Below are 13,207 nucleotides of genomic sequence, written 5' to 3'. Positions count from 1 at the left end.
AAGGTGCCCTGGGTGGATATCTCGGAAGCAAGGCTTATACCAATAACCGATTAAAAGATTACACTGCCAAAGGTGGATTTGGAACGACATCAATAGCATTAGATGCAGTGGAACAAGATACGACTGATGCAAGTGGAAATAAGCCATTACGTCGATCAGTTCAACGAAGTCTTTAATTTGTATTTTTTCTCTTCTTTTTTGATGTTTCTTTCTTATATAAAGTAATGCCTTTTTGTTTTTGTAAAGTTACAAAGGATCTACATGTGTACATGTTGTGTGAGAGCCCCGCCCACAATTTGGACAGGGTGGAAGAGATAATGATATGTTAGAAGACAGGATGTTGGTAAAGTGGGGAAATGAAGAGGGAATAGGCTTTTTCAGTAGTTGCTCGATTGGCGATCATAGTTTGCACCACCAGCACGTCGAAGTCTAGTCATGATATCCTTCTCGTCCAGATCCTGCACGTGAGACGCCGGCACCTCGATGTGGAAGTTGCGCAGGATGTTCTTGACATCTGCAATCTGAATACTGAGCTTTGCCTTGCGCATGATACCCACTGATTCACCGCACCATGGAACAAGAACAAACTTAATACGCTGCGAGTACCTGTTTTTTTAAAAAATAAAGGAAGTATAAGCATACATGGAAAGAGCCTATGGTGTACTTATACACATATACACCCGGTACTTCCCGTCTACTTGCAGGTCCCCGTGTACTGTTACTCCTAATGTCAACTTACTCGTCGTTGCTCATGTTCATACGAACGTAACCCCAACCAGCAATCTCAGGCTTGAGCTGTCCAACAAACTCGGAAAGACCGCCAGAACCAGTACCAGCAACCTTGAGACGGTCGGGCTTACCATCCGCGAAATCAAAGAATGCCCAGTCGGTTGAAGACTTGTCATCTCGGACATCATCATAGGCTTCAATGATTGCGGGATCGCTGACGTTCAGGGACATGATGTGCTTTGGTGATGTGGTATTGAGTTGATGAAGTTTAAACTACCAACTCCTTCCAAAACCCCTGGACGCCGCTTAACAAGGATCGAGAAGTGACCAATGAAATGCCTGATCTGAGATGTACATCCTCCTTCACTCATGTTTCCGTTTTCTCCGCACACATCAAAATAGACATTTCCGTCGGTGCAAACCCCACGACGTCTATAGATGAAGCGTTAAGCTTGTAAATGTGTAGATATAGGCTCCAAGAGATTCTATGTCTGATAAAAGCAGGACTAGCATGCTGCTGAATTGTTTCAACAAATCATGCGAATAAAAAGATATAATTCTTGATCTCGCTATTAGTAGTGGGGTATAAAAGAAATTGGTGTAATACCGACCTTTATATTACTCACGCGTGAAGTCCTAGTAACGAGCGATGATTTGATAGTTGCACCAGAACATATTCGCTTTTTCTCTTCGATTAGACGTAACAAAAAGCACGTACAGGAGAAACGATCAATAACCTTGTATGGTCTTACAGTGATACTATCACCACTAAAAATTTGTCTAGCTTTATTTTTTGACAGCTACTTGGAAAAGCTGGTTTGGTCACATGATCTATCCCCATCGGCTGTACAACTACACAGGTGGTGACAAAATCTCCTCATGCGACGTCTGATTTCATGACGTATGGTACTGATACTATAACTGGAAAAGTACGTTCTGAAGAAATAACATTAATCGACGGAGGCTGCGAAAATGAGTCGCCTACTGTATACAAAATACAGTTGTAAGCTTTAAGATCTCGAGTCATAAATTAGTAGAATCTACAGCAAACAATATACTCCAGAAAAATGATAGCAGCAACCACTCCCATGAAAAACACTACTATCATCATCTCGTTGCTATGCGACAACAAGGGTTAATAAACGTCACGGTGATGGTTACCATGGGTTGAAGATAAGGTAGTAAGGTACTATATACCTTTTAGATATGACTGTTATGGTTTGAAAAAGCAACTACTGTATAAATTATCCATCATAGAACAGCAGTTGCTGTAACAATTAGAAAGATTGACCTTAGAAGAGAATGAGGGTTTCCGCCAAATTCGTTATGCGGGGTTCTTAGCGCATTGACCGGGAGCATTGACCAATAGGGTGTAATCGATAGACTTGTGGCCGGGGTTGAAGGCTTAGAAGCGACTTTTCTTTATCCAACAACCAACACATAAAAAAACCACACCACAAAACATTATGCCGCTCCCGTCGTCCTTGGCTGATATTGCACAAAAGTCGGCAGTGCTGTTCCTTGCCGGAACTACAGGTAGCTTACACATTGCATAGTGGCGTCGTTTCAAACAATAAAAAGGCTCATTTTCTTTTTGTGTTTCAACACAGTATACTACATGGTCAATGTTGGTATGCTTGTCAATCGTAGAATGGAATTAAAGAAGCAAGGCAAGCTTGAAGAGGAGCTGGTAAGGATAAAACGAAGAATAAAGCTTCTTCTGTTCCTCTGAGTACTCGTGTGCACTTTGTCTGCATAGTATGCTTATATACATAATCTTTCTTTATAAGGCACGGTTAACCGGTATTTCCTCCTCGGGTGACAAGAACCATTTGCATGCAGAAACCGCCACAACGCCGACGCCCATGGCATCAAACGATCAGCCCGGCTGCACCCCTACACAACCTCATGGCGAAACAGCTTAAAGAGCCATATATTCCATCTAATTGATATTGCGTTCCAATACAACAACGTGTCATTTCCATCAAGCCACTATACAAGCATGCTCAGCTCTTAACTCACATACATCCATTCTGTACATCATATCCAACAACCACCCTTCTCATGTTATTGTGTCATAAATTATATGCGTACCACGAAAAAGTTTCTCCGGCAAACGAAAATAAAAATAAATACCGCTTTTCATGCGCTAGTTTATACTAGTACTACATACCATGGCTCTTTTACTTCCATTGCGTAATCTATTATTACGGCCCCACGTCGCAATCGCAGCGACTCGATACCAACACTCTACATTGTGGAGACAAAAACTGCGATTCTTCACATCGTCCCGTCCAAGAATAGCTCCCGCATCGCGACCACTGCAGCCTTCTTCGTCAGCAACAACACCGTCGCCGGCACGACCAAAAGTACAAGACGAACAACAAACTACAAAGCAAGGCAAGATAAAAGGATTCATGAAAAAGTATGGAACCGTAGGCGTAGGCGTATATCTCGCGCTGAGTGCGGTGGACCTCAGCTTAACTATGGCGGTGATCAGTGTCAAAGGAGCGGACCGTGTCAGGAATATGGAGGACTGGATTCTTTACAAGGTCAAAGGATGGATTGGCATGGAGCATAAGCCCGAGAAAACAACAGAACAACAGCAACACGGGAAGCCATCATTCACGAGTTTGTTTGTGATTGCTTATGGTATCCACAAGACGATTTTCTTGCCTGTTCGACTGTCATTGACAGCAGCCATAACTCCCGCTGTCGCACGTCGATTGCGGGACCTTGGATGGATTAAAAGTAGAATAAAGTAGAAACGAGACTTGAGAACTGAATAGAGGAAGACGGACTCCTTATCTCTTTTTCTTGAGTTTTCTAAATGTTTAAAGATACTAGATAAAATGTGCGTATATATTGTCGCATGTCTATAGTACGTTGTATAAAGGAAGAAAAGTAATCGCGGAAATAGTTGGGTGAAGGGAAGGGAAGGGGGACAAGGTAGTATATGAGAACCAGGCTAGTCTTTCGCCCTGCCTCGCGTTTCGTATGGAAGTAATATTACACAAATGCCGACAATGGCGAATCCTATAAGGCTCACATATAAGGGTAGAACAGCAGCCAGCGTAAATAGAATGCCGCATACAATTGGACTGATAATACCAGCTATCCGGCTTAGACCTGATGCCGTTCCAACAGCTGTGCCACGTACGTTCGTGTCAAAGACCTCGGGGGTATATCCGTAAATGACAGCGTAAAGCAAAGTGACAAGGAAAGAAACAGAGGACGAAGAGAGTAGCATAGTGACACGGGACTTGATGATGGAAAAGAGAAATAGACCCAGGGAGGAGCCGAAGGAAGATAAAGCCATTGTGCCTTTGCGACCGAGTCTCGTTTCAATCATAAAGGATGCCAGCTAAATTGAAATAGATTAGCATAGACACAGTAGATCATGTACAACGCTTTTCTCTCTTCCCTCATAATATCCCCAATACACAACAAATGCGACTTACGATAGAACCTGGTACACCTGCCAGAGAATAGATCATATAATCCCAATATACATCCTTACGAGTGGGTGCTGCTTCGCCTTGAAAACCGAGGGTTTCTAGATATTTAGGCAAGAAGACATTGAACATGGTGAACGCCACGGACGTAAATGTCCAGATGAGCCATACGAGAATTGTTGTTCGTCGCCATCGAGGTCCAAACAACAGCTTCCATTTGCTGTTTTCCTCGATCGTATCACCATATATCGTTTCCGATGCAACGCTCGGAGCTAGCGTTCCCGCTAGTGATTGCTGTTCGCTAGCTGGACCACTATCGATGTTGCTGCTGCCAAGCATAGGTGCCCGTTGATCATCATTGTCATAATCAATATCCATTTCGGACGAGACTCGTCTGGATCGAACACCATCATGATCACGATCCATGTTCAACAAAACCTCCTCTTCGTCATTGCCGTTATTGCTGTAACTATTGGGCGATGAACGGGGAATATCCGTACTGTCAATTTGAACGTCTTGACCGTTGATTCTGGCAATGTTTTGCAGGACAACCACTGTCTCTTTCCGTCGATCTCGGCTAAGCAGGTACTTTGGTGTCTCAGGGAGTCGTAGCCAAAAGGAGCGTACAAGGACCATGAGCAGAGTGGTAAATGCTGCGCTGGCAAGCATAATACGCCATCCATTATTTTGTACTGACACGTCGCATGCTGGATGTGGTTCGGCTACTGTTGGTTCTGGACAGCTTGCATAGGGTAAAATGGTGTATCCAAGCACCGAAGCCAGTACGGCACCAAGAGAGAAAAAGACAGACATGAATGTCAATAGATAGTGGTACTGTTTTGGCAAGAATTCGAGGTAGAGCGCACCTATACGTTATCTTTTAGCTTCTAGGTAAAGTGAGAACACACATAATTGTCATCCCATCAAGAGTAACGCTACTCACCATCTGTTGGCATGTTGCCACCGACACCAAATCCCAAAAAGAAAAGCATAAGACATAAGCTCCAAAAACTGAATGCTAAGCTGGATAAAAAGCCGAAAACGGTTGTAATTGCCAAAGTCGACGTGAAGGGCACTTTACGACCACGAGTATCTGAGTATGTTCCCCAGAAAAATGCACCAAACATCATCCCGGTGAACAATGCACTTGACACACTACCGACCCATTTGTCGGATACATCAAAATGATCTACATATATGTGATAAGGACCAGGGATAAGTCAGCAGTTACCATAGGTGTGCTCACTCCTTGCATTTTGATGCGTTAATATACTCTACCTTGTACTCTTGGCAATATGATTATTACGGTCTTCAAGATTTAAGAGATAAAAACACGTTGAAAAATAAGGATGTGGACGACAACATTTTCACAGTGGTTATCATAATTGTTTGAAAGTTGCATATTCGTACCTGTAACCACATCTATTGTATAATATATAAAAGCTCATATCGTCAGTATACAACCCAACACTGGAAAAAAATCCCTAGACCTTTTCCGTTACTACTATTCCTTACATTGTCAGCGAGCCATCCGAATCCACACATAATCTATGAAACATCAAAATAATTAGAATTCAATTAAGCGTTATGGTAGTAGACGTGTGTGTGCTGTTCATTTACCAATAGTCTCCGCTGGAATGTTCCGTAACCAACTTTAGCTAAAAGGCCATCTAAAATATCGTCGTTACTAGTTGTAGAAGCGAGCGATGCGGCAGCTTCTGGCCGTAATGTGTCTCCCTCGTCATCAGTCGGTAGTCGAGTAAAGTTGTGAGACGATGGTGTCATTTTTAGAAAAAGTCTGTTCAAGCGTGGTCGACTACAAAAATATATATAGGCTTTAACCCATTTGGTTTTTCTTAACTAGGAAATTCGCTGTTTCAGAAATGTAGGCGCTAATGTTTTACAACGAGAGCAAGAATCCAGAGAAGCACTTGGTCGGGAACACAAAGCTTAGCTTGAATCCCGGTTTACAGAAATTGTCGATCCATTGATGATATCGGCAAAAGATTTTATTCAGCAGTGCGCGGTATAAACTGCAGCCTGCATATATTTGCTGTATAAGTACACTTTTTTTCTCTTTGTCTATTTTCTTGCTCTTTGTAAACCAAGTTGTCTTATTAGTGTAAAATACAATTACTTCACTCAGCATCACCAGACGAAAAGACACAGGGTCTAATACCTATCAATTAGACTCTCCCCGACTCACCCTCACTCACCGAAATCAAAGTACATTGATGAGAAAATGGGAAATGCCTATCAGCAGCAGCAGCGCTCTTCTTGGGTAGCGACACTGACAAGAAATCATAACAAGTCTTCAATAACTTCCAGCAACATCAACAAAGAATCCTACAAGTACAGCAGCAACAACCGTTCTCCTTCGATATATCGTCTACCTGACGAAGTTTTACTATACCTTTTACAATGCCCAATTGTTGACTTTAACACGCTTTGTTCCATCCTACATACATCGAAACGATTGAGACATGTAGCATGCCAGGTATTCCGCTACAATTTACTGCCGTATATCCGGTTAGCCACTGTGATTGATCAAGAGGGACGCGGAAGATGGACGTGCATCTATGCTTTCGACACTCTGAACGAGTCCACCTTGCATGCATCATTTACTCCAATAAATTACAAGGGCCAACGCTATCGTTACGACCCATCCACGACAAATGCGCCAACTCTACGCTATATTCTTGCCGCAATGACGAACAGCTCATCAACAACAGCGCCATCTTCGTCTCGTTGCTATTATAGCAGTAACGAACCAAATGCCTCTTATACAGAACCGACGACAATAATACCAACATCCTTCATCAGATCTTCTTCTCAACGACGGGAGTATCAGCAACAGCAGATTGATAGCAACACAGAATGGTTGATGGTGGGTCAGAGTCGGCAAATCCATCAGCAGCAACAGCGTATTATAAACAATCCCAATCGACGTTTAAGTATCAAACAGCATAGGCAAAGAGTTGTCCAGGAGACGCTCAACAGCTCAACAGCAATACTACAACCATGTGGTGCTCAGCAACAGCAGGAGCACGTCGTGTGGCGCTTGTCATACATTGTAAACACTATGCAGCAACAGGACCACAAGCCTTCTTGCTTGTCAGCAGCACCGCCCCACCTTGATACCGCCACCACTGCTCATACTCACAACACTGCATGTTCTAAAAAGCGGACACCGCATGAAGCAGCCGATGATTTAGGTGATGACGACTATACTACAACAACCTTACGCTACATGGTTCCTGTTTCCTTGACTGCGGATATCACTGCACTGAGCGAAGGCTTTACCCAGCATCAAAGAATGTCACCTTGTCGCCGATGGATGAACCAGGTCATGACATTTACCTGGCTCAAGCGCAGAAAATGGTGTCTTAATGATCGAATACGGTGGTCTTCATAGGATACATAGAACCACTTTAATGGTTATTAAATTCCCTTTAATTAGACTACTTTTGCTATTATCATTGCTACTGTTGAATGTGTTGCTGCTAATATCGCATTAGAGATATGCACGTTAACAATAATTAATTCATCTCCTACTTCTGTACTGTATCCAAGGTGCTGAAATAGCCTGTATCTGCATTTACGGAAAAATGGATTTCTGAGGATAAGAAAAGAAATATAAACAAACACATATTTACGGATATAAATGTTTGTTATGATAGAGAGAAACGAATTTGCTTTCATGGCTGCACATGAAACTGCAGGAGATGTGTTTGGGGCGAACACACCTCCCTCTTTTTACTAGGCCTGCAAAACATGTCTGGGCCTAATAACAGTAATTTTGAATAGAAAAGTAACACCCATGAAAATACCCAAGAGTACTTACGAGCTTTCTACGCACACTGCGGACAGGGTAAGTCATCCTCACTATATCGGTAATACAAAAAGGTCAGGGAGGGCTTAATCGTTGATAAGGGATCATCGTCGTGCTAGATGCACTTACCGAGTGTGAAGGCGCCGCCGGGCAATGCAGGACTCAACCAGAGCCCTGCTCTTCAGAAGTGGGCTATACAACCGATTATAATAACGAAGTATCAGAACTGATAATTCTTACACGAATGACAACTTCTCACACAGTTTTATATCCCACAGCTTCACAGCATAAAAGCACAACCCACATGACGCTACCCTGTGTAGGTCAGAGCCCGAGAAAGAGCGAGAGAGAGAGAGAGAGCGAGAGAGCGAGACAGACAAAACTTTAGAGAAAAAACCGAAAAGAACGTTAGACTATTAGTTGCAAATAAAGAATCACTCATCGTGACGATCAAACAGCTACTGCAATAACAGAATGTTATGAATGCATACGTACAAAAGGCCAAAATAAAAAATGCGGGGCTAGCGCGAAAGAAATCAGGAAGAAAAGCCTACGTCTCGATGAGTCGTGCAGTATGCTACTTTTATAATCTTTTTGATCATACCACTCACAAGGTTTCCATTGTGGACACAAAGGGATCCCTTCTTCTAACGCTGCTTTTTTTTACTGAGCATACAACTTAGTCTACCATACAAACATTCTATCAGCGATCAAAACGTAAGTGATAAATCGTGTATCAGTTACGCAAATTCGTTACGCATTTTAAAAGGATCTTGTATAGACAAATGGCATTGCATAAAAGTAATGTCCTTGCACCTATGACCCTTTGTAACCTCTGCAATTATTGTCGTTGATATTATGCGTTTCATTTCTTTCAACTAGAGACACTACTACGGCATATGATGGTGAAACGACGCGATCATTACTCGATCAAGTTAAAATTACAGCAATGTCATGCAGCAGTATTTTGAGTGTTACACGTAAAAGCTTATTCAGAGCTGTCATTGGCTGTTTTAAGGATTCTTATACAGCCTTCTGATTGGTCAAAATGTAAGCCCAGGAATTTCCGCTGGTACTCCGGAAAGCTGGTTTACTCATTGTCTAAGTATTGCTAGCGAGCTAACCCTACTAGACTGTCATGTCAACACCAAAGCTTTTCATCGTTCCTTTAGTGGATGATGAACAGGAACAATGTAAAGAGAAACTTTGCACGGAGATACTTTTTTATAGAATGAAATAATAGTAATGAAAAAAAAGAAACAGGACAAGTGGATAAGTGGTATTATGACAGAGAACAAATAATTTAACGAAGGGACTTCAATTATCTGACGGATGTGCGTCTGAAGAGATTACGGAAGTTGCGGAAGTAGTTACGGATGAGTGACAGAATGTAAGCACAGGTGTTGCGAAGCTTGTCGCCCATTGACGAAAGTTTGTCTTTGAAGGAGCGGGACGAACGGGTCGATACGCTCGATGGACGCCATGTACGAGCATTGGCATAATTGGGATATAAGCTCAATACAGAGCCAAGACCTGGGTGGACTTGGACTTGGAAAGTCTTTGCTGGCGCGTGCTCACCATCGATCGCAACGTAAACCTTTTTGCCAGCCTTAGCAATTGGTGTCAGACGAAATGCCTTGATTTTATAATATTCGACCTAGTACAGCAAAGGCAAGATCATGTTATTTATACATAAACAAGACAAGGAATTGCTCAAAGTAATTATTTTCAACTTACGGCATCAGAATCGATTTGATGTCCAGTTTCGACCTTACCAAACATATCCAGTTTGGAAAATAGACTGTGGTTGCTTCTAACAAGGAACAAATCCAGCAGTCCGTCGTTTGGTTCGGCACAAGGATGACTCAACATACCACGCGCCAACCATGGTGTCTTGCTGGTTAGGAAGAGCGATACATCGCCCTTGATAACAGTCCAATCTTCGGGGACAGGTTCGGTAAGGGCTGGAATAGTATCTTGAATCGGTCCATTGTCTCCACTATCCGGAATTTGCGTTGCAGAGGGAAAGTTACTTTTGATTTTGTCCTTGTTGGCTTCCACTATTTGAACAGCAGCTTCCAATTGGTAGCTTTCACCCTTGAAGATTTGTTGAAGGAGGCCAACGATCGTGCGCGTATCACCCATCCATCTAGCAGTAGTCGACAAGAGTTACTATTATTGAGTGCGTGAGCCTGCCTTAGGCTGCACAAATGTAAAGGAAAATGATCGAAAAATAGGATGTTACATACCGCATATTCTCAGTTGCCAAATCGGCGTAAGAAGTGATACCATAGTTGTGGGACAGGAAGGATATGTATTGATGGTCATCATACGTGACAGAGCAAAGGTCAAACGACATGTTCTTTCCTACAGATGATTGTATGGTGATTAAGTACCATAACACCTCAACTAGTTTCTTTGACGTCTCAAAAGTGTTACCTTTAATGATTTGACGGGCAGTGTGGATAGGATCGAAACCCAGCTTTTCACCCAACATACAAATGCTGAGAGCATTTCCAGTTCCACCAGGAATAACACCGAGAGGAACCTTTTTCAATGCTGCGCGTGCATCCGGTCTTTGAGAAAAGCCATTAATCGCTTCATGAATGATGCCATCACCACTGACAGTAACAATAGCGTCATATGCATCAATATCCAATTCCCGGGCAATCTCAACAGCATGGCCTTGATACTCCGTTTCTACGTTTTTATCACATTAGCAAATTTCACACTAATCAATCAGGTCTGTTCTTTCCTTTTCCTTTCTTTATATACCTTGATAGTCTACTTTGCATTGAGCACTCTCAAACACAGGAGAAACCTTTTCTTTGAATATCTTTTTCGCGTGGCCCTGACCGCTGAAAGGATTGACAAGCACTTTAAGACGTCGACCAACAGGAATACCTAAAGACAGTAGCAATGACAGAGCTTAGCTTTTGGCTGTGATATCATATATTGTATACGATATTCTACCTTCATAAACATGGCCCATGACTGCTTGGCAAAAAGTCTGTGTCTCAGTCGTTTTGCTCTGGTCAACTGAGCAACGAAAAACGCACAGGTCCAAAGGAGACTCTGGTACGGCATGTTGCCGAGGAATAAGAGCATGAACTTTGAGTAGGTGTGTGTCATTATCGAAGCATAAGTTCAAGACATTAACTTTGGCGATGGGCACGATTGTCAAGTCCAAGAATGAACGCTTGCTAGCTGTTGTTTAATAAAAAATATAATGTTAGTGAGTGTGGAATTCTGCTTTTCGTTTGAGTAAATGGCGTGGTAGGTGGTGCGTACACTTTTGCTCAACGTCAACACCGCCTCCTTCAATACGAAGGCCAAGACCATCATAAGTAAGTTGGACTGTGTTTGGGCCATTGGCCAACTTTAAAGAATGAAGCATAATATTACAAAAGGAACGTTGTCATTTTTGGTTGCCTGGTTGCAACTCAAAAATATGTATGTCCCAACGATAAATTCATGTGATTTGAATGTCAGCAACAGCAGGCTTGAACATTGTTTGACACGAAAGATAACAACAGGAAAAGAAGATATATAGTAGGTACAAATCCGATCGAGCTTTTGATCCTACCCCAAGAAAGAAACATACAGAAAAGCTAAGCCTGACCAGATTTCCCCCGAGTAATGAAACAATCAAAGAAGGGAAGATGAGTGTGATATATGTAAATAGGCGAGTGAGTAAGTGAGTATGTGTGTGGACAAGCGATATAGGAAAGTCGTAAAGATCAAGAGGATGTGTGCAAAGTAGGGAATGGAAAGGATACGGAAGGGAGAGAGACAGAAAGAGATATAATAGCCCATAATTAATCGTCGCCGTTGCTTTTTACATAGGCGCCATGCTTGCTTGTAATGCCTTGAGCTCTGCCTCTTCTTCCTCTTCCGACTTCCTTCTTCTTGCGACTATGGTAAATCAGTTTTGCAGTAAGTTACAAATCTCTAATTTCCACCACGCCCCTAGAAATCATTATGTTCTTGAAGTCAAGGAACTTACCAGGTTCGTGAATAGGTACATCGGGCGTATCCATAGCTGGCGCTGGTGTATCGAGCATCTTGGCATCCAGTTCTTCCTGCTCTAATTCCTCAAGCTCGTTAAGCAGTTCATCCTAGGTAATGGTTTTTCTCAAATTTTTTAGTTTCTCGCTATGCACATTTATCATAAAGTCAGTACAATCCTAGTTCATTACCTCATCCAACTCTTCGCCAACCGGTCTAGATATAGCCTCCGAGATTTCGGTGGCAATGTCCATCTGGTCACGGATATCGTCCATGGTTGAATCAACAGTGTTGACATCCCTGATAATAAGAAATTTATCACCGCGTTAATGCATGAACCACGCTAAAATACGGAGAGTCTTACAACACATCCCTCTTCTCCCCGTCAACTGGCGTATGCAGCACACGCTTTACGTTCATCTAAAGAGCAACCCCCCACCTCTCTCTTTTTTTCTAATCCGTAGTAACACCAGCCCGACAACATACATTGATCCGTGGATATTCTTCATAGCCTCTGCACCAGCACGCATAGCGCCCATAGTCTCCAAGTTGACATTGGCACTTTCAATTGCCATCATTTGTGTTTCAATAGTCATGCGAGCTCCATTGATCTTTTCGATATTGGCTTCGAACACCTTTTTTCGCTTCAATGCTTGCAATGCCACTACACACATAATACACGCATATATACAGTAAGTTCCGAGGGTAAGGGAATCAAAGCCATGTCTATACAGAGTCAGCCTTATGCATTTTGCGCACAGACTTACATCTTCTATTCTTGGTAGCATTCAGCTTGGCGATTTTAAGTTCGTTGTTTGATTTGCCTTCGAGAAACGCTTCTCGTTTTTCCAACATGTCCAAAGTTTCTCGTAATTTGATTATGGCATCCTTGGCAGTTGTTTTCGACTTTGCTTTACCAAAAAACAGATTCATTGTTTATTTCTAAACCGGGGTTGACAGAATATGTGTGTTTGTATATAAGTTGAGTGGAAAAAAATAAGAGTGAGAGAGGAAAGAAAGACGCTGGGAAGCTTACATGCTTGGCGTGCTTTCTTGGCTCCGCTACGCGCTCTCGCTGGTACGGCATAGGCCTCAAAATTGCGTCACCAACGCAGATAACCGTTCTATATGCATCGATGGGTTTTCCATCCCTTTCCCTGTGGAAGATATAATGTATCTGATT

At 42.5% G+C, this 13,207-nt stretch overlaps 7 protein-coding genes across 7 annotated transcripts; 3 read left to right on the top strand and 4 right to left on the bottom strand.

Moving 5' to 3' along the window:
* Positions 1-170: 170 nt before the first annotated feature.
* Positions 171-1,319, bottom strand: BDB00DRAFT_808239 (uncharacterized protein). Its single transcript, XM_053122396.1, has 2 exons — positions 740-1,319; positions 171-606 (listed from the first exon to the last, which is right to left on the bottom strand). The coding sequence occupies exons 1-2, from the start codon at positions 958-960 to the stop codon at positions 378-380; spliced, it is 450 nt and encodes a 149-aa protein (XP_052982922.1). The 5' UTR covers positions 961-1,319; the 3' UTR covers positions 171-377.
* Positions 1,320-2,133: 814 nt separating this feature from the next.
* Positions 2,134-2,779, top strand: BDB00DRAFT_101929 (uncharacterized protein). The gene is made up of 3 exons (XM_053116054.1): positions 2,134-2,265; positions 2,340-2,419; positions 2,520-2,779. The coding sequence occupies exons 1-3, from the start codon at positions 2,196-2,198 to the stop codon at positions 2,652-2,654; spliced, it is 285 nt and encodes a 94-aa protein (XP_052982921.1). The 5' UTR covers positions 2,134-2,195; the 3' UTR covers positions 2,655-2,779.
* A 367-nt stretch (positions 2,780-3,146) lies between these two features.
* Positions 3,147-3,494, top strand: BDB00DRAFT_758112 (uncharacterized protein; the record flags this gene model as incomplete). Its single annotated transcript, XM_053119031.1, has 1 exon — positions 3,147-3,494. The coding sequence occupies one exon, from the start codon at positions 3,147-3,149 to the stop codon at positions 3,492-3,494; it is 348 nt and encodes a 115-aa protein (XP_052982920.1).
* A 203-nt stretch (positions 3,495-3,697) lies between these two features.
* On the bottom strand, positions 3,698-5,969 carry BDB00DRAFT_869231 (major facilitator superfamily domain-containing protein; the record flags this gene model as incomplete). The annotated part of the gene is made up of 7 exons (XM_053126573.1): positions 3,698-4,093; positions 4,191-5,050; positions 5,128-5,373; positions 5,463-5,493; positions 5,595-5,606; positions 5,700-5,732; positions 5,805-5,969. The coding sequence occupies 7 exons, from the start codon at positions 5,967-5,969 to the stop codon at positions 3,698-3,700; spliced, it is 1,743 nt and encodes a 580-aa protein (XP_052982919.1).
* Positions 5,970-6,190: 221 nt separating this feature from the next.
* On the top strand, positions 6,191-7,738 carry BDB00DRAFT_808229 (uncharacterized protein). The gene has a single exon (XM_053122395.1). It carries the CDS (start codon positions 6,427-6,429, stop codon positions 7,597-7,599), a length of 1,173 nt encoding a protein of 390 aa, XP_052982918.1. The 5' UTR covers positions 6,191-6,426; the 3' UTR covers positions 7,600-7,738.
* Positions 7,739-9,189: 1,451 nt separating this feature from the next.
* BDB00DRAFT_101854 (ATP-NAD kinase-like domain-containing protein) lies at positions 9,190-11,640 on the bottom strand. The gene is made up of 7 exons (XM_053116053.1): positions 11,308-11,640; positions 10,990-11,223; positions 10,792-10,920; positions 10,456-10,716; positions 10,266-10,383; positions 9,792-10,165; positions 9,190-9,673 (listed from the first exon to the last, which is right to left on the bottom strand). Exons 1-7 carry the CDS (start codon positions 11,411-11,413, stop codon positions 9,660-9,662), a joined length of 1,236 nt encoding a protein of 411 aa, XP_052982917.1. The 5' UTR covers positions 11,414-11,640; the 3' UTR covers positions 9,190-9,659.
* A 214-nt stretch (positions 11,641-11,854) lies between these two features.
* Positions 11,855-12,957, bottom strand: BDB00DRAFT_757888 (Snf7-domain-containing protein; the record flags this gene model as incomplete). Its single annotated transcript, XM_053119017.1, has 5 exons — positions 11,855-11,931; positions 12,023-12,134; positions 12,216-12,324; positions 12,511-12,688; positions 12,792-12,957. 5 exons carry the CDS (start codon positions 12,955-12,957, stop codon positions 11,855-11,857), a joined length of 642 nt encoding a protein of 213 aa, XP_052982916.1.
* Between the last annotated feature and the right edge of the window lie 250 nt (positions 12,958-13,207).

This window comes from Zychaea mexicana (genome assembly GCF_025766255.1).
Source record: "Zychaea mexicana strain RSA 1403 chromosome Unknown BDB00scaffold_13, whole genome shotgun sequence".
NCBI lineage: Eukaryota > Fungi > Mucoromycota > Mucoromycetes > Mucorales > Lichtheimiaceae > Zychaea > Zychaea mexicana.
Note: the sequence above shows the minus strand (reverse complement) of the source record. Positions and strands in the feature narration are given on the sequence as shown.

What these genes read in the sequence shown, in the direction of transcription:
- BDB00DRAFT_808239 (XM_053122396.1), bottom strand. Translation starts at nt 960, where the DNA reads ATGTCCCTGAACGTCAGCGATCCCGCAATCATTGAAGCCTATGATGAT. An exon ending in ATGAACATGAGCAACGACGA is followed by an intron (nt 607 to 739) that starts GTAAGTTGACAT and finishes TTAAAAAAACAG; the next exon opens with GTACTCGCAGCGTATTAAGT.
- BDB00DRAFT_101929 (XM_053116054.1), top strand. Translation starts at nt 2,196, where the DNA reads ATGCCGCTCCCGTCGTCCTTGGCTGATATTGCACAAAAGTCGGCAGTG. An exon ending in GTTCCTTGCCGGAACTACAG is followed by an intron (nt 2,266 to 2,339) that starts GTAGCTTACACA and finishes GTTTCAACACAG; the next exon opens with TATACTACATGGTCAATGTT. An exon ending in GCAAGCTTGAAGAGGAGCTG is followed by an intron (nt 2,420 to 2,519) that starts GTAAGGATAAAA and finishes TTTCTTTATAAG; the next exon opens with GCACGGTTAACCGGTATTTC.
- BDB00DRAFT_808229 (XM_053122395.1), top strand. Translation starts at nt 6,427, where the DNA reads ATGGGAAATGCCTATCAGCAGCAGCAGCGCTCTTCTTGGGTAGCGACA.
- BDB00DRAFT_101854 (XM_053116053.1), bottom strand. Translation starts at nt 11,413, where the DNA reads ATGCTTCATTCTTTAAAGTTGGCCAATGGCCCAAACACAGTCCAACTT. An exon ending in CATGGGCCATGTTTATGAAG is followed by an intron (nt 10,921 to 10,989) that starts GTAGAATATCGT and finishes TACTGTCTTTAG; the next exon opens with GTATTCCTGTTGGTCGACGT. An exon ending in ATGCAAAGTAGACTATCAAG is followed by an intron (nt 10,717 to 10,791) that starts GTATATAAAGAA and finishes ATAAAAACGTAG; the next exon opens with AAACGGAGTATCAAGGCCAT.